Source organism: Gobius niger (genome assembly GCF_951799975.1).
Source record: "Gobius niger genome assembly, chromosome: 18".
Classification (NCBI taxonomy): domain Eukaryota; kingdom Metazoa; phylum Chordata; class Actinopteri; order Gobiiformes; family Gobiidae; genus Gobius; species Gobius niger.
Window position 1 is genome coordinate 19,498,913 of NC_136869.1, and position 24,256 is coordinate 19,523,168.

The following is a 24,256-nucleotide window of genomic DNA, read 5'->3' on the forward strand; positions in this document are numbered from 1 at the left end:
AAAATGTACTCAAGAAAACAAAACAATTTTTCCTCTATATAAAAGTATAGGCCTTTAGAACGCTGTGATGTCACCTGCAACCCAGCAATAGGGCCTTTAAATTAGTTAACACTCAACTCACGGTCTATATTGTCTGAGTCCCTTATTACTAGCGTATTATTTAAAAAGCACTATTTCGTGTGACTATTTCAGCTTAAATGGATTGTTATTTATTTTCTCTGTTTAACTGTTTCACTCAGGACTCTGGAGGCTGAAGTGTCAGAGTGGTCTCCGACTGAAACCTCTCAGCCAGCGGTTCTCACAACGTGACATATCGGGTAAGGCCGACAGCTATTAGCATGGATATCGCATGGCGCCTGGGACTTTTTACTGACCGCTAATTCTGAGCTCACTTGGGGATTTTGGCTGCGGGGCGAGGGCCACGTCAAGTGCTTTTTCGTGTTTCTGCAACCTGCTCCTGAGCGTCTGCCACACGAGTGGAGAGATGACACGCCTCCTTTATCTACTGCTGTCTCTGTTTCCCTGTCACACTTAATACTATAATCAAGTGGTTGTCTCATCCACAATTTGCTCCATTGCGATATTTGGTTTTGCGCAAATTAATAAGAACTTTGAAGTGAATTGTTATAGGTCAATCAAATGGCTGCTGCAAATCTCAAAATAGTAACACATTTTGGATGCAGCAGATGATGCCCCCCTGCAAATGTTCGCTTTTGTATGTCTATATTAACATCTTCATATATTTATTTGGAATGCCAAGTCCTGCCGTTTGGAGCATTAGTAATTAACAATCCGTGGAAGGCTGTGAGGGATGCGCTGGCCTCTTATCCTGGAGCCTCACAGGCCAGAGGAAGATTAGGGCTCTGATCTCATTCCCAGTACTTGTTTGGAGTCTGTCAGGAAGAGAAATGTCAGCATTAGAGAGGTAGCGCCACACTCCTGATATGATGAAATAAGGAGGAAAGGGGAAAGGGAAAAAGATGGAGGGATGGACAGAAAGGAGCCTGCCCTTCGCGGAAGTGTCAGGAGCTTGTTTATTCTATTTTTCATTGTAGCTGCTGGGCCAAAGATTCCCATTTTTCCTTTATCCCCCCCCCCTCCCGCCTCCTAACAAAAACCACTGCTCTCATTTTTTATAGGCCTTACAAACTCTCATGCCCCAGTGAAAATTACATTGTGAAACGGTAGAAATTTCAGGGCTGCCTTCGCTTTCCGCTGTCCCTCTGAGCTTTCAAACAGTCAACAGACTGTGAAGAATAAATAATAAAAAAGTATTGATTATTTTGATGACTGCAAGATTCAATTAGGTATTAATTTTGCCCTCCAGTGGACCTATCAAGCCACTCAAAAGAGAGGTGGTGGGAGGTGGAGACTGACAAAAACACATGCAGAGTATGACCAGGCGCGGACACAACTGAAAATGTGTTTACCTCCACGAGGATGGGGCTGCATCGATGTGCTGCGCCACATTTAAGTGCCCCACAAACGAAGCCCTGATGACTAGTGACATTGTTACCAGGGATATGAGTATTGACCAGTCGGCTCACAATTTTAACGACAGCTTAAACTATTTTTATTGATTTACATTTTCATAGATTATCATGTGTCATATCAAAGTGGGCTGATTCCCGTGACGAGAGCATTAAAAAGGCCCCTCTGGGCAGGAACACATCGACCACACTTATGGAATTGGCTGCGTGGTTAAGAGGGAGGGGTGAAGTGCAGGGGCAGGATCAGCCCTTTTCTCTTTGTGCCGATGTGCACTGGTCACCTGTCCTCAGACATGGGCTGCTTGGACCTGGTTCATAAATAAGGAAGACTGTCCCACAGCCTGAGGTAGGATGAACACTGTCTGAGGATCTCTTCTGTTTGAAGACACAAGGGAGGGAGGGGGGGGAGAGAGAGAGGGAGAGAGAGAGGAAGAGAAAGAGGGAGAGAAAGGCAGATAGATAGAGAGAGGGAGAGAGAGGAGGTGACATCTCCACTGACTGTCTCAGGAAGCTACCTCAGGCTTGAACCTGTGCTGCCCATTCACATCCATGAAGCTGAGGACACACTGTCTGCTTCCAAATATGTTCTAGCTGATTTCTCTCTCCTTTTGGCATGGTTTAACCACTATTTGTCTGACCTTATTTTTGGACATTTTAACACACAATTTTTCCAGGAGTTTTGTTTAGGTAAGTCCTTAATTATGTTGTATTTTTTTTCTGAAGTTAAAAGTGCACTTTAGTTTTAAATCGTCTTACACAATAGTTTTGTTTTACTTGGGCACATCATCCTTTTCAAACTCATGTATCTGTTCTTCAAATGTCATCTTGGTGCATGTCTGTCCTTCACAATGGGAGAATTGGTTTAATAACTGGTGTGTCTGGTTGCATTTGGACTCTTTTAGGTTCTTCATTTGTTTCTGACCATGTCACATGTCCATGTCAGGTTTGTCACTGCACAGTTGATCAGTTTAGTCAAGGCTCAGAACAAGGCTCTTGTTTGTCAGGTAATGAGCCCTCAGAGATAGATGTATCACAGTTTGGGGACGGCAGGGTGTAATGCTAAAGCCACGCGATCCGTAACAGTTGTTCAGCAGCAGCAGCCGGCAGTATCAGCGGGGTAGCACCAGCTCCAGATAAAAGGCAGCAGCACGGAGGGGAGAGGGAGGGCGCAGGAGAGAGAGGCAGAGTGATGAGTGAGCGGGGGAATGAGGCGCTGGAGGAGAGAGAGTGAGGAGAGACATAGAGTAGGAGCCGGTGAGGGCGAGACACTCCAGCACATCTGACCAGGCTCTTTTCTCTTTTTTCTTTTCCCCGTGTCCCACCTGGGCAGCTCCAGCAGGACCCATGATCACAGGGCAGCTGAGCAAGCCGCTGCTCTCCCTGCGCAGCGACATGAGCGCAGCAGAACTCCGGGCGGACGACAAAGCAGCCAGCCCCGACAGCCTGAACGACGAGCCCTTACTGCTGCCCTCTGAAGCCACGGACCGAGAGGGGACCCCCAACAAACTCTACGGTAAGTCCTGCTCCACGCACATAAGCCCTCCGCTCTGGCTCCCGGCAGCCTGCAGTCCTCTCAGGGAGAGCTAAGTGATGGGACAGGTGTTAGCTGGATGCACAAAGTAACTTCACTACAACTTTTCAGTGCAGGCATGCGTCGAGGAAGTCTTTAATTATGTCAATATTTATTCAGTGATTTAGGATTTGAAAGAGCGGACAGTTTGGTCTTTGGCAATACATTTAATCCTGACATCCACAGGGAAACAAAACAAAAAGAATTATAGAGTAAATGTAACCACGATAAGCAAGAAATTTTAAATTGATAATATATGAAAATTATTTGATTAATTTATTTGTGTCTGTGTTTATTTGTGTCAGCTGAGCTTGAACAGTAAAGTTCTCTCTTATTAAGTGTCTTCTTTCTTTACGGGGCTGTAGCAATGATTGACAAAGTGCTGTCATATTACAAGATAAGTGGAACTTAACCAGCAATTGATATTGAGTAAATAATAAGTGACAATAAAAGTGTATTTATATAAGACGTCGTTTAGTTGTACATTTCAAAACTTTTTATCAGACACATAAATTGTATAGTAAGTAATTATTCTGCCTTTTCTCTGCTGCTCTAACTAAAGCTTTATCTTTATTCACTGACAATTAAATTAATCTGCATTATTTCAGTTTTCCAGCTATACGTTAATTTGATCAGACACAAATGTAAAAAATATTATTTGCATAATCATACCTGATGAATTATTATATTAGAACACATTTTACAGCAACACTGCTCATATTTCCTTGTAAAGAGCGAATCATTGTCTATTATTTCAAATGTATCAGTAGCTTTGCATGTGTTTTTTTATACTTGTTGACTTTTGTAGTAAAAAGTACACACTCTGATGCCTCTTCCGTTGGCGATGGTCTGTTTCCTGTAATGAATTAGATTAGATTTCGTGTGTGCATGTTCAAGCCTGTGAGCGTCTGTGCTTTTGACATTTAAAATAATAGAGTTGATTTATTGACGTGTTCAAAGTAGCAGACACGCCTTTTTCACCATTTATGTGAATTGTACATGATTGTGTACATTGGCCCCTGACCCCCCCTCCTTCTCTCCCTCCCTCTCTCTCTCTCTCTGCGTTTGTCAGTGCGTCTAATGTTATTGTATCAGAACGTATAATAAATGTGTTCATACAGCCAGTTTACTAAAAAATCACCAATACAATTTTTCAAGACCACAAACTCCCCATTTTACTCTCAGAAGTAATAAGCGAGGGTTGAGCAGCCTTTTGAATCCTCATCTGAAGTTTATCCTGAGGCGAGAGCTTTCCAAACAAGGACTGCACGATTTGTCTCCAAAGAGTTGCAATTTGGTTTAATAAGCATCAAAAAGTCCGTCTCTTCTATTTGATCAGCCCTTCTTCTCACTCCGCTCACTTTATGCCTGGGATTGATTTTAAAAGTACTCTTCTTGCCGTACACTTTTGCCTCATTTATTATGAAGTTGTTGCGTCCTGGCGGAGGTGCACGGGCCCTCGTTGCCTGGTGGCGGACCCTGGGGCTGTGCCAGAGGATTCTTCTCTGACCAGTGAGACAGATAGATAGACATCCACTGGGAACTGCTCAGAGTCTTACGTTCAGTTTCCCCCACGGGACCAGGTCTCTTCATTGGCAGGAGTGCATCGTTTTGGAATTATGTGCACAGTATCTGGAATGACCTTTAATTCGTTTTAAGAATCGGGATAGTCTTTTTTTTTCTTTTTTACTCTTTTAATTCTTCTGTTCTTCTAATTGCTTGAACTTTGTTTATTTTTACATTGGCCTTTGCACAATTTATTTTACACACAAATAGATGGGCACACATCTTCGACTCATAGTTTTCCAAATCATAGCAGCAGATCTTTCCACTACCAATAGATAAGAAGTTAATGTACAAGTATCTCTTATTATATCTCGTGTGATTGTTTTGCACCAGCACATTTAGTTGACGAACTGTTTGCTTCTTGACATTGCTCTGTAAACAGTGCAAACTTTTCCTGGCATGAAGGAATTTTGATTCTGCGCTTTACGTGACGTAGAATTGACGATCAGCCTGACAGAACCGAGCGGAGTATTCCCTTTCAAATGTGACATTGTTCTGCTAAGTTGCTGCACGACTTTTCGGTTGGAAGAAAAAAAAAAAAGCGTGAGTTTGTTGCAGCATGAAAAGTCACTGACAGTAGCGCTCATGTTTGTCTCTACAGTAAATTGTCCACCTTCCACACCCACCGCATTACAGCGCCGGGGAGAGGGGTCGTCCCGCTCCCTAAAAGCTTGCCTGTGCAAATAGTCTTCCACTTCAGCTAACAGGGGCGACGAAGCACCACAAACAGCCCGCCTGCCGCCGCCGCCGCCGCCTTGTGTTTATTCCAAGCAGAAGTGGACATTATAGGTGGGAAAGCGGTGGTTAGCAGGGCAAGCAATTTTTTTCTTTTTTTTTTTTTCTTTTTGCCCCCACTCCCTCTCGAAAATGGTGTTGGGATGCGTACAGTTTCTCTTGTCTTCTCTTCTCAAGCAAATCTCCCCCTTTCAGACATCAACAGACAAGATAATAAGACACTCAGAGCACAATTCCGTATTATATTCCGCAAGCAAAGGCTCATCTCTTGTCAGTTTGCATTTACTCTCCCAAGGATGTGACGCTTCTATCATCAGGCTGTCAAAGGGAGCCGGGCGGGAACGACAGGAGCACTCATTTCATACACTTACTGTCTACACCAAATGGTCTGCACTTATACGGATTCTGCCAAAATGGTGGAACATTTTCACAAAGGTCACCCCCGAGACCTCCCTCCCCCCCAAAAAAGAGCAACAAAAAAAAAAAGAAAAATAGATGAATCTCTCATTGATTCCGCGGGGTCAAAAAAAAGTCGCACCTGAATGCTACATGTGCTGAAATGCTACACGCTTTTAAGGTTTGTCCAGCGTCTATGGGCGATCACCTGTGCTGCATTAGGTTGGTTTGGGCTTCTTATGTGGGCTGAATCATAGCTGGCCAATTAACTACAGTCATTTGTTGACTTCAGCTCTGCCATACAGGATATCGCCAAATTATCGCTATCGCTGATGCAATATGCGTATCGTCAAAAACAAACATGAATAGAAACGAAAATGAAAAAGTTTTGATCATTTTTGTTTTAAAATAAAATATGGCAATACATTTATATCGTGATATTCAAGGCAGAGACTGAATGTCTCTTATCTTTGTAATAGTGTTACATACTGTATTGTTCTAATGATGACACTATACTAGTCTATTTCTACAGTAAGTTTGTTTTATTCTGTTATATCTGTCGTGATCTGAAGATCTGTTTTTATTTGTGACCACTTTAGCATTTAACCTGTCTTTGGAAATTCATGAATTATGGAACATATTAAAAGTTTTGTGCAATACAGAAGTTGGTGAATCTCCTTTTACATGAAGAGAGAAAATCTAATCTAATTACTGGCAACACTGTCCAAATGTATAGTTATATTGATCAGTTTACGTTAGTTTGGGGCTGGTTTTGTGTAGAATTGTTATGCTGACACGATTTGACCGCATTACTGTCATTGCTTTAGAAAATGATGTTGCACTCAGAGACTCAAAGACACACACACATAATGCTGGAGGCACAGGTCTTATTATTTTTGTGTAATCAGCTTAGTGCGCAGGACGCATGGTGGGCTGCTGCTTACTCATTCAAAGAGCCCTGTAATGTTGTGTGTTGAGGTTAAGTAATAAAGTGGCACAAACGCGCTCTGAACAGGCCAGGCTGAGTAAATAAGAGCGGATAAAGGAGCGCGAGGGGAACAAGTCTCTCCCCTGGAGGTGGATCTCATTATGGGGATTCCAGTTGTCTGCGCAGACCTGAAAACAAGCTTAATGCATGCCTATAAAGCAGGTGTAATACATCTGCTAATGGGCCCATGCTGCCCGCGGCGACAGCGGCGCTGTCTGCCTGTGCCATAGAGGACAGGAGGACGCTGAGCGGGACAGGGGCTCTGCTTGTTTTTCTACAGAACAACATCAGAGGTCATCGGGTCTCACGGCTGCTTAGATATTCAGAAATGACACATGGAACTTAATCATGTCACATTGTTTGTGTCACGGAGTTGACTAGATTATTTGTTTGAAGTTGGAAAGTGCATTACAAGTTCTGTGGATAGACAGCGAAGGAGAACGGAAATAGGTTTTCACTATTCATTTATTTTGAGTTACACCTGCTTTAAATTGGAAAATCATATTAAAAATATACATATTGTATCGTATATGCTCCGTAGCCAATATCAGTAATGCTTTCATGTTGAGCTAACAAAGAGGCAGCACATCCTGCACCGACAGGCTGACTGTTGTTGAGATGTAATTGAAGTTGCAAGGGTCACATTTTCGGAATAGAAATTACAGTCTTGTCTTTGACTTGTGTGGCGTGAACCAGAGATGCATCCCACAGCCCCAGTGTCCTTCACAAGCCTTTATTATTTATAACGCTCGCTCTTTGAGCAATGACCAGTACTAATGCATAACCTTCTGTCCTTCTGGCTGATTCGCTTCCTTTGAAACCAAAGATTGAGGCAGCAGAAGTGGGTGTATGTTGGATGAGCGGGGGTGAAGGCAGGCAGGGGGGGGGGGGGTATAGGGCAGTGGAGATCCAGGCTATCGAGAAGTTATTACGTTTTTCCCTTTATATCTGAGGATGTGGAATAACACTGTGATGCTTCTTTTCTCCAGAATAGAGTTATGGGCTTCAAAGCAATACTATTTCCTGACGTCCCTCCTTCCACTATTTGTCTGCTCCCCGGAATAATGTGCACCAACAGGAGGAAGGGCACTGCATCTTTGAGAGCACAGATTATTTACTAGGTTCTACCCGCTACTACCTTTTCACTTTTGTAAATATTACAAGCAGCAGAAAACCGCCTGAAACTAATGCAGTACTTTCCACAGATAAACCCAGCACTGTATAAAGTGTGTTTAACTGAGCTGCGCAGAGCGTTAGATCCGGTGTCGAGCCGCCTGTTCACCTGATGTTATCCTATAGTGATGGAGCCCATTGTTATTATAGCTCTATGACAGAAGGAGTGGAGCGCGGGAGGGGAAGGCCTTGAGGGCCAAGGGGCAGAAAGTGGGACATAGGCAGCATTAGTGGAAGATGCCTGGGGGCCGCAGGCTGATGTGTCAGCCATGACATGTGGGTGTCTGGACGCTCACGCACACACTGCCCTCCGCCCCACCGGCCACTTCAAATGCCCCGCACTAGACCAGGAAAGAGCCTTTTAAAGAGCGTTTATTGTCCTGCCATTAGCTTTGTCTGAAGGTCAGCAAAGGTTTTACTGACAATTATGGTGACTATTTTAATGTATTATAATTTTACACTTTTCATGAATTTATGTTTGTTAACCTGCCTTTATGTTTAGTTTTATGTTTCTTACAAGAATGATAAATAAATGATATATACATAGAAACACAACTGAACCAAAGGAAAATGTTATTAGTGTATTTTTCTGCATTCAAATTCTATTATATATGGTACTTTTACACTAAATACTGTGAAACTATAATTTCCCCCAAACTTAGAGATGTATTTAGTAGAAGGTTGTGGGCTGTAGACAGGAGAATCCTATTTGCCTCAAATACCATTTAAAAGGAGGAGGAGCGCCTCCTAAAAGGCTTACAGCTCTCTAAAGCCAGTCTTCATCTCTCTGTGAGCGCTCTAACAGGATGAAGACTCATTTGTATCATTATTTGCCTCCTTCATCCCTGAGCTAATCAGGTTGACATTGCTTTGGGAATGAGGAGGATGCTTCAGAGCAGATGTGCTCATGTGGCAAGTGTCCCAAAGTCCCCCCGCGAGGTGCACCACAAAAGCCCTCTCCCCCTCTATGTCCTTTCACTGGCCCCTGCTCCATCTTCCTCTCCCCATCACCACGGCTCTCCTTCTTGACCTTTGAAATGGGCATCGCCTCTTCTCACCAATTTACCTCCCTCTGGTGGTTTGTAGCCTCCATCCGCACTCAGCGTCAGGGGAGGACAGGTAAGAGTCTGAGCGGAGGACTCTTGTGTCAGAGAGCCTTTTGGCGAAGACCCACGGCCAAGGGGCGAGCAGAAATGACCCTCTCATGCGGTCATCATCTGCATGCGCTTTCCAAACACAAGTGCACTATTTTCTCTTGTTTATGTGCAAGGTATCAATTCTGTTGTCGACTACACCATGACTTTGGTCCTTGTTTCCCGCTTCCTCGGTCCTCTGATCTATTGTGTGGTGCTTATGGCTGCACAATCACCTCAGAGACACTCACAGAACTGCTGGAGTGTAAAATCTTCCAGCATGCTACCCCAAGTATTGTCACAAAAAGTACTTATATGTGAACTGTAGCGCTAATTCTATCTAATCACAGGGCAACATGCTGATCCTCATGTATGACTGAAAGAAATCACACGCCCGCCAATTACATTCTGGCAGATTACCCCTCCAGTCAGAGAAATGCTTGGTCCGGCTGTGTTGTTTGACAAATCAAAATAATGCAAAGAGCGGCGAAGCAGCACAGTGTCGACTTTACAGGTGAAGCACTGGACGCTGTGATACAGGGATAAGAGAGAACTTTCTTCTGCTTCAAACATGGCTATTGAACCATCCTAAAACTAGACGATTGAAATGATTTGCTAATCTCGCCCAGAACTGCACTCTTAATGAAGTCATTAATGAATTAAGTCGAGCAGTTAACTTGGAGCTGGATCTTCAGCAGTGGCCACTGTGCAGCCGAGCTTGTAATGTTCCAAGGTGCTACTCAAAAGTAGATCTCCGGTGATTTTTTTATCCCCAGAAATACCATTGACCAATCTCTTCAGCCGCTCCAGCGCCGCTTCTAAACAGAGTATTACTTCACACACCTCCGGTGGGAGCCATCCGAGTAAGAGCACCTGCAGTTATTGGCGGCAGATTATGCTGCGCGTTATTGTTGAGGGCTTTGGTGGGAGTCGTGAAACACTGGGCTGAATCACCAATGAATTTTGTCTCGAATGCTACAAGGAGTTATGTAAATCAACACTGGAACGTGCGAGTCTGTTTATATGAAGATGCACCAAGACGAGCGCTGGGCGATACTGACTAAAGTTACGTCAACATTTTTGGGGACATTCTAGATAATATAATCCAACAGTATTTCCAAAAAATCACAGAAAAAAACAAAAAGACAAAATAAAACACATAAACTACTTTTTCATCAGCATTCATTTCAGTGTCAATGTTTGAGACTTTACCCAAGCCTTGATCAGCCCCTGCCATATTCCTCAAATTTTCTGCTGCTCTTCATGAACAGTTTCCAGTGTTTACTTGATAACCGTGCCTTGTAAGACTTCTGATTCTGGATAACACAAGCGTGGCATGAAGTCTGTGTATTCACTAGCCTAAGAGTGCGTGACGATTACTCGCGTCAAAGCACTAAACTCGCCAGTGCAACTTTTCAAGTGGCATTAGCTAAATCAATGGCCAAACAATTTAGGACAATTGGTTGGCTATTGATGGAACTAAAGCTTGTGTATGATGTAGCCTGTTGTTTCGTTTGTTTGCCCTAACCCGCACGCATGAACAGTTTCAAATCAATCGAGTCCTAAATAGTTTTTGTTTTTACAAATTACAACTCTCCAAACACTTACTATGTGCGCAGCTATGTAATTAACCTTATTTTAACTCCTTAACGCACACACACATGAATTCTTGATGCATAGATTAGACGTCAGTGTTAAAATGATTGACACAAACTTAGCAGCGAAACACATGCACTCAGCCAGCCGCTTTCAAAAGGACCATTATAAAAATGGGAGTTGGCTATTCACTCTGAAAAGCCTGAATCGTTGCCAGGCCTCTCTTGTACATTTGACAACTTACATAATGCATTTCCACTAAAATAGCTTAAGTGTTAAAGCTTCTTTTATGGCCGAAAATTGATTCATAAATGCACTGAGGCGAACGCTAACAGGAACACAAAGCTTTTCAATAACAGCATTTTATTCAGACTGTCAATGTACGAAGCCGCTGCATTAGACAAGGTGGCCCGCTGATAGCTTCATGAAATCCAGGCTAATTGTTTTGTGGCGCGGTCCTTGGGGCACCCTGCATTAAGACGGGCCGATGGAGTCAAATAAATATAGCTCTTAGCCGTCTTTTAGACCCGACGCACTCGCGCACCGCGGTCAGGCCTTGTGTGGCTTTCAAAGTCTCTCCAGTGGCCACTTTGGTGATCAATGGAAGCAAATTCATATAGCGCTGGATATCGGACCTATTTCCATGACATAGGCCACGTCCGATTGCACCCCACGAGCTGTAATACATATCATTATTCGAGGCCACGTACAGTTAGAGCTTTTTCCGCCCGTGACACAAAAGCAAACATTAAAGCCAGACTGTATATCGCCAAGTTAGTCGATGCATTACCCGTATCGCAAAATATATATATTTAGAAATGTGCAAAAGTTCAGTTAGCATAATGATTTTTTAGGTTCAATTATAGCCGTGTTTTGGTCGAGATTATTCTTGTTTTGACAAAGCTAAGATCTTAGTCCTTGGTTAAAGGTTAATGCTCTAAAACATCGTAATATTCAACACAGTTATTGAATATCACAATTTCTAGCCTATGTTTTTTGGTTAGCATTTAGTGATTAGATTTGCGATTTGTTTTAAAATGGAAAGTCCAGTTCACAGAGCTTATCCTAAATGTGTCCATGGGGGTTTACGTTTGAGAAAAGACAGAAATATGAACGGCTAAACACATAATATAATCAATACGACCCAGAGGACGCAGGATAGTTGTAAAGAACTTCTTTCAGCGATGAATCCCGCCGTCATTTTCCAGTTTGTAATTAATATCAAGGCAGCCGGGAACAACGCTGCCCCGCGCCATTCTTTTAGCTAAGTAGCCTCAATATCAGTTTTCGTGTGACAAAGCTTTCCCCTGGTCAGAATTTTGAAGGGAAAGAGGAGGGAAAAAAAAATAAAACGAAGCGCTGGAGCTTGAATGTCCTAGATAAATGTAAAGCTATGTTGAATGTGCGTCGCCTGTTCTTTCAAGCGTTTGGCCTACCTCTTTCATCTCCCCTCACATCAATACGTCCATTCATTCCATTTTCTCCATTGTGCGACCCGCGTATAATCACAGCATCAAAGCACTTTCTTTTTAGTAAAGGTTTGATCGAGATCTTTTCCCTCTATACAGTATTAATCTCCATCCGCAAACAGGTTTAAGAATCATTGGCATTGGCTGAGTGGATTTTTCTTTTTTTCTTTTTTAGAAAAGTAAAACGTGTACAAAGCCTCGAGTAATAAAAAACAGAATTGGCGATTTATTCCCTGGATATTTCTTCTGTCAGCTCTTTAATTTAGTTAAAGAAATTACACAAATCCTCCGGGAGGCGATGTGCATGTGTATTTATTTATTATCGATCCGTTCTGCGGCGGTAAATGCGTTAGCGTTACACATATTTGCAAGAGGATGGAGCCCCTCTAAGTTATTTCGAAGTGATGCAATGAAAGGCATCAAGGTGTTCACTAAATCCCCCACTGTTTATCTGATCAAATACATTATTCACAGGCAATATCTTAAACGCTGTCATCTCCAGCCCTTCTGCCTGCAGCACTTTTTATTGTGCGCTTTTGGACATTCTCGCATCGATGTTTTATGTTTTAATGCATGTGTCAGGGGGCCCGGCTAACATTTTGGGGTTTGTTGTTGATTAGAAAAGGCAATATTGATCCAAAACAGCTGAAACAAAAAATACCCAGTAGTTTCACTTTGCACCGTGAACTCGTCCAATCCCCCTCATCTCGCTCCCCTTTGCTGAGCAGCTGTTTCTTTGACAAAAAAAAATGTGGCTGCAGTGAAGCGATGGCCTGTGTTTTTACTTCGTGAAAAGATGAGATCGAGATGTGAGGAAAGCATTTCCCGTATACGTAGGACCTCAGGGTGAGCTTTTTGGGAGCTGCGGCTGCCTCTGGGGAAGATTTGAAGATTACTCAAAGAGGTGCAAAATGTGATTTCTCGAGACAATAGCTGCCACTACTACATGGAGTGGCACAGACAAGCACCACCTCATGACCTCAGCAAGTGCAGTGATCTGTTTGCTTCTCCGTAAGAGAGTAAAACAAGATCTATTTATGAAGCTATTTGGTCATGCGAACCCTTCATTCAGACTTAGTCATCCTGTGGAGCAGGCCGGGCGGTGGGGGCTGCACAATGTAATCTGTAATGGGTGAAATAATTGGTGAAAAGAGAGCGTCTTGTCAAAATACCCGGTGCATTTTGCGGCTGATGAGCGCGAGGATGAGGCCCAGGCAGCCAGAGGTAGAGACCAGCCGCAGACAAGCAGGCCTCCCCCCTGGGCTCTCGCATCAGCCGTCAAACGCTCGAGGTTCATTTGTCGGGTCATGCCATTCACCAATTATTTGGATTTTATGTAAAGATGAAATGATTTCAGTTGGCGCGGTGGGGTTTTTAAAACGTAATGCACAAATATAGTTGACAGGGAATGAGGTCTGGCAGTCGGGCGATTGAATAGAAAGCTTTTATGAACCAGTGCCTGCCCTGTGTGTTCAACAAGGCCTTTCATCTAAGACTGAAAAGACACAATAGCCTTTATTCTCGGAGTCAATATTATTTTTCATTCACATCTCGCCGATCTCACACTACAAATGAGATTTTCTTTTAAACATTGTGTAGCTTTTAAACAAGTCTTCATATATAATAGATCAGGAATCAATACCCGGATCATGTTTAGTATGTCAAGAATGTCAAGATCACATTATGCCAACGCTCTAACATCTGCTAATATGTAGAATAAAATGCAGTAGTTTAGATCTTATTCAGGGAGCCTAGAGAATAGGGCTGCACAATTAATCGCGATCGAACTGAAATTGCAAACCGCCCGACCAGAGGAAAGTGTGAGGACAAAGTGGTGACATGACCTGGCGTTTACAAAACAAAGAAACAGTACATTAGCTGTCTATGTCTATGACCAACTGAAGGACGAACAGAAGTGCATTTACTCAGTTAAGACTAAAACGGCTCAATATAGAAAGGCCCAAGGTTAGCATTCCTGAGCAGTCTCTTAGCGGCTAAAACCATGATTTGCACTGACTAATGGTTTCATATAACGACACCACATTCTATAGATACAGCCTATGGTGTAATACTGAGGTGTGGAGCAGCTCTTTTTCTCTGTTGAAAGGTTTTAGCATCATTCAATCGCAAAGGCAGGATTTTTGTCACTGGTCTGTAAGCCACAAAAGGAATATGGCAAATTCCATAATGTCGCGAACATCACTTTAAGCTTCAGAATTCAATATCAAGAATGACAAAAGACCAGTTTGACCAGGAAACGCCAAAGCGCGCATTTCATTTGCTCTATTTTCCTCGGCTTGTCCCCAGCTTTTGTGTCAACAGCGAGGCGTCATGCGATCTTGATATCACCGAGGGTAAAGGGTGAGGGTCGAAGCCGCTCCTCACTTAGTGCGCCGCGGAGAGATTGGCCTGAGATAGTGATTGCTGCGATATCCAATTGTGGGTGTCCTTTATTTTCCCCGCAGCCATCAGTGCGGCTTATTATCATGTCACGCTCCACTCTGCCCTGGCTGCAAACAGGTCTAATTGTGTCCCGTCGCTGTGGGCTGTGGATGAAAGAGGCTGTGGGTTTAGATGAGTGATGTAAATGGCTGAATAATGTGGTCCCAGCGTCAGCGCCTGAGCTCTCAGCAGTAATCTGGGCCATCGGGGACTCCGCGGTACGCATCATCCCCATCAATGAGCCGCCGCCTGGTAATTTATTCACCGCTACAGCGGTTATTGATAAAGCGCTTACCCACAAATTCCCACCTTCCCAACTGCTTTGCTTGGCTCCACGTGGTCATATGAATCCGCAGTCGAGGTATTTCTTGACCTTGTTTGGGCTCGGCGTGTGCGATAATGAGCCGGGTCACTTCATCTGAATATACTTGTTGCTTTTCAGGGGCCCGGGACGGATCGGTGCAGTCTGACGCCAGCAGCAGTCCCTCTGAGCAGAGCCACCTCGGACAGTGCCACCCGGCTTACCCAATGGGCCCACAGGTCAGTGCTCAAGTAAACATGCTGTGGTCAGTTATTCCGGCTTCAGTTTTCAGTTTTTGTGCAAGGACCTTTCACCTACCAGCTAATACTGATGCAGTAACCTGTTTGGAGTCCAAACTTATATAATGTTAAATGCTCCTGGAGTGGAAAGCCAAATTAAGTTCAAGATAGATCACCTTTTACAGAGGCCTGAAATTTTTATTACTTACTGTTCATGTGAATTGTTGAATGTGTCTAAAAGCCTCCGATAATCGTTCCTCCCATATCAAATGTATATTTTTGTCATGTTGCCCTGTGAATATCCCAAAAAGCCCTGATCACATATGGACAATAAATCATTTAACATAATGAGCTCTCAGCAGGTCTCTCTAAATTTTTATCACCACTTAAAATAATGTTGCATCACGCACAAATAAGTGATTAGAAGTATTACATTTAAAGAACTGAAAGCAAAAATAGTATAGTTTGTCTTCTCTCAGATCCTATTGAAATGCTGAGCTGATAATGTGTTGAAAACTCCTGTCTCCCTGCTCTGAAGTATTTTGTCATTGTGCATCATCCTCACGTGTAATTGAGCTGTGGCACTAATGAGCTGACAATACCGGCCGTGTCAAAACAAGCCGGAGCAGAGAGTCTGAGCCCACTGCTGCTAATGGCTCCATCAGCCATTGTCCTCCCTGATTGGATTTATTGGCCCGGTGGCTCGGCAGTGTTTAATGAACATCTATCTCATTAGTGTTGCTCAATGTCACCGTTTAACCCTGGCACAGCGGCGGGTCGACCCAGCCGCTGTAATAAGGCCATTCTGCATGCACTCATGACAGTGGAGCCTCATCAGGATAAACAAAGATGAAACGCCAGGGAGAAGAGTCATTTACTTCCACAAGGCAGCTTTACAGCAAGTACATCCCAGTGAACAAGTCAATCAGTGCAGGCGAGAAGCAGCTGAATGAAAAGGCCTTTTCTGAATGTTAGATACCTGCGCTGGCCAGAGCCTCAGTGCTGCACAGAGAAGAAATAAACAGGGAGAGACGGCAGTTAGAGCCTGAGCCACAGCAGGCGGCTCTCAACAGTCACCATCTAATATATTAATGCTGTCAGTACAGTCTCTGTGAAGCTAACACTTTTCAGAAACAAAGGCGCTCCGCATGCCATACCCAATTCTCTTGTTCCAGGATCAATATGTTTTGATAGATTCTCGCTGCAGCGCCGGATATTGTTCGAACAACCATTATCCGATGGTAGTTTACCCAACATGAATCCACCTTCCTTCTGTTTCCCACTCGCAGTTAGGATGACAAAAGTCTGCTATCTGGGTGATTATGGGCAATTTCTCAGTGCCAGAGCTGCCAAGCAGATAGAAAGGCCTATTCTCCCCCGATGGGCAGAGAGAGGCTTGGTACCACAGCCAGTCCAGAGTGGGTCCGCTTCCCCCGGCCCGAGTGCAGCACGAGCACACACTCCATGCACTTGTGTGGCCCCTAGGAGACCACTTCTCAACACTCAGCTGTCAGGCCTGCCAAAGCGCTGTATAGCTGCTTTTACAGCATCGGTGAAGCGCAGGAGTGAGAGGAACACGCGCAACATCCAAGGTGAACGGCTAATCTGGGAGTGTGGCAGGGAAACTTTCAGTCAACACGCATTTACAGCAATTATTACCTTTTTCTAGAAACCTATTTATTGGTTCTTTTTCATCCAAAATGTACGTCATTATTTCAGGCCGTAGAGATTTTGAACACATGCAGCAGTGAGGGCTTGAATGAGTGAAAAGCACAGTCCAAGTGTGCTGTGTGTGCAAACAGATAAACGGCTTGTTACACAGTGAAAGTGTGGATGATTATGTTAAATATATTTCACTCTGGTTTTGACTTATGTACAGTACGTGCACCTCAGAGTTCAATCTCAATCCTAAAGTGGAACAGCACACAGCCTAAAGACGCGTCCAAACACAAAGGCTCCCCCCGCAGCTGCCTTATGCTTAACAGCCGCCTGCTTGTCTGTTGCTCCTGTAACGATAAATAAATCAGAGCTACATCTGATAATTGTGGAATTGTCTTTTAATGTTATTCTCTTCCATGTGAGGCAGTCTTTGCTGTCAAGCCTGGCAATCTCATTTTGTTTGACTCCGAGATGAAATGTTCAAAGGCCGTCTTTGATTATGTGCTGCTTCGATTCCAGATTAAATTGACTTAAAAAAGCAAGATTAAACATGTGTCACTTGTAGCTAACAAACGGCTCGCCTTTGTTTCTGTCCTTTGAGGATCCCGCGAGCTCCCGAATTATTAAATCCTTTCTGAGACTTTATGGCAAATGTCATTTTGAATGCTCTCAGAAGCTTTGGATATTGTCATCTGTTATGCACTGTTGTTGTGTATCAAAGCAAATGTTGAGAAAGAAATCCTCCGCCAACGCTGATCGCTATGTGTTTTTGTTGTTTTATTGTAGCTGCACCAGACAAAAAACAGCCATCTCCCTGAAACTATAGAATCAGAAAAATTACAAACCAATTTTTTTCACTTTTACATGATCATTCTTTATGTTTTGTTTAGCGTGAGGTTTGCCCATAGACTCCCTGTGTGCTCAAACATAAGTGACCTCATAGCTCCTAAACAGCCCTGGCTTGTGTGTCAGAGCACGTGTCGGTGTGCGCCCTGTGCAGGTTATCAGAGTGACACGCCTGTCACCTAAGTGCGCCGGCTTTGGAAGTGGCTACAGTCTTCACACCAGGCTGCTCCGCACCAGTGCCAGCTGCCGACACGCCAAAGCAACACGCGGGCAGAGCTGACAATTGAAGTTAAAAGCTTGTGAGCTCAGGTCTTGGTTAGGAGTCGACGTAGCGCAGTCAAGCTTACCTACGCTGGTTTACTTTGGACCCAACGCCAGCTGACATTGTACTTTCATTATTCCAGCCCCAACAATTCAATTTGAAACGATTCCCTTGTATTTTGCTGCACATTCACAATCTCCTACTTCACTCTCTTTTTGCAGATTCTGTTTGACGTGCTCAAACATAACATTGTTTAAGTTTTCTTTTACCAGAATGAATAAGATTTGAAATGTCATCCAGGGTATTCAGAGTTTTATGCCATGATACAAAGTACATCCTCACGCACAGAGCTCTCAATGAAAAATGTGTTGGTGTATTTCCAAAACTCACTTCCTTGGAAAATACATTTGACGAGATCTACTGTGTGAAATACCTCAGAGCGACACTTCTGATAACCTATCTTCCTCTGTGGGTATGACAGCAGCGATTCCACTTTAACTAATATGAATGAATGGGTACATGAAGAGGCAGCAGTGATGTTATATGCCTCATCAAAAGACTAAAGTAGTGCTCCTTTTTTTTTTCAAAGCACCACATTTCTGGTAGAGTCGGTCGCTGGGAGGAATCTGTGTGAGACATTCTCACCTTTTTTACAAAGATTAGATGTGATCTGTGTCAGTCTGTGAAATGTTGAAGCACAGAGAGCAGCGCAGATTATGCAGGTGTAATTGATAAGGAGGGAAACACTGTTTACTGTATGTGCTTAGTATGTCAGACTATTGACCCTTAATTAGTCTTACACTGCATTTTACTTTCCTAAAGAGACAGTCCTGCTGCAAACACAGGTGTTCCTTTCATTTTATGCCATCAACTGAAACTCATATTGAATAAACAACATAGTGCCATCATCTGCATATGTACATTTATCTGGGGTTGGGTCGTGGAGGCAGCAGTCTGAGCAAAGATGCCTAGACCTCCCTATCACTTGGTCGTCTTATCCATAATCTGTTTTCGCATGTGCCCACAGTCGCTCCTGGTGGCGCAGCAGTTGGCCAACGCAGTGGGTGGTGTAATGTCCGGGGCAGCTCCAGGCATGAACCAGCCCATCCTCATCCCGTTCAGCGCAGGAGGACACCTGGGCAGCCAGCAGGGCCTGGTGCTATCTCTGCCCACAGCCAACATCCAGAGCCTGGTGGCTGCTGCCGCTGCAGGGGGCATCATGAGCCTGCCGCTCCAGAACCTGCAAGGTAACGCTGGCACATCACATGAGAAAACATCAGCAACAACTTTAGACTTTCACAAACAACTTAAGACGATTTTAAAACCTGCACTTATTTTTGTTTCATATGTAGCAAGGATTATTGGTTTAAAAATGGTTGTTTCATTGCCTTGCTTTTCTGAAAGGCTTTCCAGAGCCCCTGACCAGGTAAGATTCCTCAGGGGGTTGTTCCCAAAAAGCTGCCATCTTCGAGTAGCCTGGAGGAGCAACCATATTAATTACAGGTCAGCGTTTTGCAGTACAGCGCAAAAGCACTTTCTGCCTCTTTCCTGTGCATAAGAGTGCCCTGTACTTTACTTTTTATCTCTTTTCCACCTCATCTGTCCATCCACAGGGCTGCTCTGATGCTTGTCTTTAAACTTTAATGCTCAAGTGTTCTCTTTTGATCATAGTTGTAAATGGTTTTCATTTTAATGTTTAAAACATTGTCTCTTTTATACCATTAGATTGAGGAATAGATGGTAAAACCGTCTGTCATAAATCTTAGATGAGAGAGATGCACTAATGTAAAAAGATGCCTGGCCACATGTAAAGCAGTGTGTTTTTGGAGGGGGATTACAATAATGCCAGTGCAGCACAAAGTGCGGGGCAGGTCCCTTCATGTGAGGAAATGGATGGACAGATGCCCTGAGTGAGGAAATGTGGAGGTAGAAGGCTAATGGACACAAACATGCATAAATAACAGCAGCCATCGCTGTGGGCAGAGCTTTTAATAAAGCCGCATCTATCTGAGACCTCAGTGTCTCCGTCAGTATGAACGGTAATGGGTCCAGCAGGCCTGTCTGACTCACACTTCAACAGTGCTCCTCTGGTGCATCAGGGACAAGCCGCGGGCTTCAGGCATCGCATGGAGCCTTCCACAAACAGAACTAACACCTACCACTCATTGTCCCTCAGCCAAAGCCCTGATGAACTCCTGCTCTGCTCTGATAGTGGAATACATGAGCTGGAGAAATGCCTCTGTGGCAGATCTTTTTTAAGTGTCCGGACTGACAGACTGCCTGTTCGCACATGCTCTTATCTGAGGGGGATGCATTGAAGGGACCTCAGTGGAGAGAAAGTGACACAAGTCAGGAGTGAAGCTAAATGTCTTGACTGTGTCCAGGCCCTCTGGCCGCACGGCGCTCCTCCGCTCTGTCCTGTCTGAGTGGATCACAGCTCCAGTGAATGAGGCCTGCTGGCACAGCACCTCTGTCAGACAGCACAGCTCTGGCCTCTGCCCCCACAGCCCCGTACGGCTGCCCCCGGCTCAGCCTGATTAATCACACATATAATGTCAGCCCATTCCCTCCCCAGGAGTAGTGTGCGTTACACCACCACGCTGCCAGCTCATTAGTGTCAGATCAGACATGAGACAACAGTGAGAAACAGTAATGAGTCTACAGGAGGAGCTGTGTTTAAACGTAATGAGGCGGCTAATCATCCTCTAATAAGTCTAACTGAGAGGCTGTGGAGACATTCACCTCCACATGAACACTATGTGGCACCCCAGGAGAATAAGTACAGTTCAGTGTTAACATCACAAATACAGCAGTCCCTTAGTTTTACATGTATTATCTAAAAATATAAGGTCTCACAAAAACAAATGCAGCCATTTTCTTTCTCTTTGGCTGTGCTAATCAAAGCTGGCTGTGTAGGAATGCGTGTTGACATTAGGGAGAGCGGAGAGCTTTAGGAGGGCAGCCCGCAGACTGTGATGAATAACTATCACTGTAATGGGGTTGTGCTGTAAAGTTGGAGCAGTGGCTTAAATAAAAGTGAGCAGCATCTTGAGGCAGACTCAGTAAACACAGACTCCAGTGTAACTGGTTATTTGTCAGAATGATTTATGCCTGCAAACATGCAGTAAAACAAATTCCCAATGAAACTAAACAAGGGGGAAAGTTATCTTTAGTGACAGAGTGCACACAATTCTAGCTGACTTCACAGAGACAAAAAGTAGGTTGGGTCACGCTAGAGGTCTGTAATGTGATGTTTGATCTGAATATGAAAATGGTTTGTGATTTTCTCACTGTAAGTGTGAGCAAGTCTGACTGAGGCTGACAAAACAGCCCCATGTTCATGTGTTTTGTTGCTGTTTTAATCTGTTTATAACAAGCAGCGCATGATTACGGCACTTGTAAAACAGATGCATCAAAGCTGCGCATAATGCTCAATGGGAGAAGGCAGAACAAAGTCTCATCTGTCTCCTCGTTCTCCCTGTGTCTCTCTCACACTAATGCAAGAAACTAGTTTACAGCTGCTCTCTTATATTAATAAGTATATCCCGTCTTATTTGCTGTGAGCTGAAAGCCAAGCTGCGCATCACATCAGAGAGCCGACTTCTAATGGTGAGGAGAGCATTGTTCCTCTGTACTCGTCCACAGGAAACACCAAACAGCGCTCAAGCTTCCTGATAAAGGTCGGCTCCCACTCACCTGCAGTAATGAGCCCGCTGTCAGTGCCAATCAAAGGCGCGCGGCCCGTTTGATGGAAACGCTCAGTGTTGTCGTTCGGAGTTTGCGGGTGTTGGCGCGGTGCACATTAGGGAAATGACTGTGCTCATTACAGCACCAAAGGGTGGGCTCCTGGGGGAAGAGGCAAATGTTTCCACACTAGTTAGACATGTCAGACTCTATCGCTTCTGCCTCAGCTGACTGCTACTGCTCCTTTAAGAGGTGAGCTCACCGGGCCATTGACTTAACCCCCGTCTGCTCTGGGGAAACCTCTGCAGGCAGGTCATCTTCAGACGCCAGGTATTCCAAATAATCTGGTCGATAATTGGGTTCAGAGAAGAATTACTTTTGTTTGAGAGCACTTATGCGGGACTTCAGTTCTAATCCACATTTACTTTCCAGGGCTGCACGATTTTGGAGAGATATTTACTTCAATAAGCGTAATTGCTATTAGATTTGCACTGTTTGAAGTGACCTAAACTGCAGCACCCCACGGCGACAGGACATTTTCTTATTTGCAAAGGATATTTTACGGCCTAAATAATGATCATTGCGACTCCCCTGGCTGTTTTATCATTTGTTTACCATCCAAGTGAGACTATATATCCCGGGTTGTTAGTCAGTGGTCTAACTTTGCCGTTTCGTTGTCGTAAGATGACTCACGGGAGCCGCATTAAATAAATAGGAGTGATAAAATGTAGCGCTCATACATTTCAAAGCTAATGCGACTAGCGGTGCAATAGGAGCAGCTGCGCACAGTCCTGAAGCGGTAATTTGATTGATTTGTTGTGACAGCAGCCAAATAATTGAGAGTGAGAGGTGCTGGCGGAGATGAAGCGCACGCAGCCGCAGACAGGTTTCGCCAGGCAGTCCCATCGCAGATACGCCTCTCTCTCTCTCTCTGCCACTGATATCAGCCACTGTTTGTCTTCTATAAGCAGCTCGGAAACGCGTGGGGTTACTGACTTTGTGGGAGTTCAGGAAAACCTACTAGCATAATGTATAGAGAGTTCAAAAAAGGCATTCAAATTGCACCCGGGCTATGGTTGTGCTGTACATATGCATAGTCCCTGGTGTGTTGTACGGTCTTTTGAAGCGCAGCTGTAGGTAAAATGCACCCCCTGTAGAGAAGACAAGCTAATGATTTGTTTGTAATTCAAGTTGCATAAGGTTTGTAATAGCTTGTGCTCATGTCACATCTAAAGAGCTTATATAGATTTACCTTGTAGTTGAGGGCAGCTAAGAATATTTCTCTCTGTGAAATCTCTCTCCAAATTTTGAATAAGAAAACCTCAAGTCTAAGGCCATGGGAGCTGCTCTATCTGTTGGAAGGACAAGAGGGGCGGGTTCACAAAATCCGGGGATCATAGAGGTTCCAATTTAGCAAAAAAACATTGACAATTACAGTTATGTCCGCAACTTTTGGCGTTTTTTTGGTGTGACGGCTGGTGCAAGGCATCCCTTCTTCTCACTTCAGGAGGCTTCGACAGTGCTAATGGTCTTTTAGCAGTCGACTGGATATATACTAGGGCTGAAAGATATATCGTTATCGTATCGATGTCAAGATATGAACATTTAAGATGTTCATATTGAACAAGCAACAATATATCGTTATCGTATTGATTCATATCTCGAATATGAACATTCAAAACGTTAAAATTGAAAAAAGAAAAGACATAAACGATATAGATCATCAATAAAACTGCACTCTTTATTATTATGTTTTTATTTTTCTGAAAAATGCTTGGTTTTCACCTAACCCATAGTTATATCGTATCGATATTGAGATATCTTGCATGAAAATCGAGATATGAAATTTTGTCCGTATCGTTCAGCCCTAATATATACCTCCATAAAGGACGCAATTAATATGGCCCAATCCTAAACAAATAATACACTTTTTAAACATTTATGGATTTTTGTTTTTGTTTGGACAATTCTTGCAAAAACAGTGAAACACAAAGTTCGATAACCCCTGCCCTACATCTTAAACCGTCCCCATTGGACAGAAAAGTACCCATGTGCATTTCAAAATCTCTGCCTCCTCCTCCAGATGCTTGTGCGCAGTTGGGCAGTGCGGCGCTGCTGTTTGTCTCGACCCCCCTGGCTCTTGACTTGTGTTTTGTTCTCTGGACGGTGGCAGTGTCACTCCGGCTCAGCCATGCCACAGGACAGCGTAGCGCCACGGCCCGAAATAGAAACAGAAAGGGAGGGGGAAAAAAAAACAAAAAACCACACAGGGCGATAATATTGTTAATCAGATGTGGCTGCGTGTGCTCCTGCACGGCTCACCCTGACATCTGCCCTCTCGCTTGGTAAACACCGACACAGGCTTTTTGCAAACCTATGAACACACCATTTGCTATAGAGGCAGCACAATGAAGGCGCCCGCAAATATGAATTACGGTAATGCGACAGATATAGACCAATTCTTTAGCTTTATGTAAGAACAGTCGTTACAAAAATGCTTAGTGAGTCAACATTTCAGTAGGTGCAACGCTTTATAATGGCATTCTAAAATGGTTCAATTAAGTTTCTCTGTTTATGTTTAAATCTTCTCTACGAGTTTTCATTCACCACTAATAGAACTCCAAATGTTGCCCGTAATTTATTCTGCTAAATAACATAATATCCTCGATTCCAATCTCTTGCATCGATTGATTATAAACCCCAATCA

General features: G+C 43.9%; 1 protein-coding gene across 4 annotated transcripts in view; it reads left to right on the top strand.

Moving 5' to 3' along the window:
• The first annotated feature begins 2,007 nt into the window (after positions 1-2,007).
• pou6f2 (POU class 6 homeobox 2) overlaps positions 2,008-24,256 on the top strand; it is a 66,873-nt gene continuing 44,624 nt past the window's right edge. For 3 of the 4 annotated variants that reach the window (XM_079576397.1, XM_079576400.1, XM_079576399.1), the window contains exons 1-3: positions 2,733-3,003; positions 15,001-15,098; positions 18,893-19,112. In XM_079576397.1, the coding sequence (XP_079432523.1) occupies positions 2,835-3,003; positions 15,001-15,098; positions 18,893-19,112 (487 nt within the window). In that variant the 5' untranslated portion in view covers positions 2,733-2,834. Of the gene's footprint in view, positions 2,178-2,732; positions 3,004-15,000; positions 15,099-18,892; positions 19,113-24,256 lie in introns of those variants that run through there. The other variant, XM_079576398.1, reaches the window with a different exon arrangement.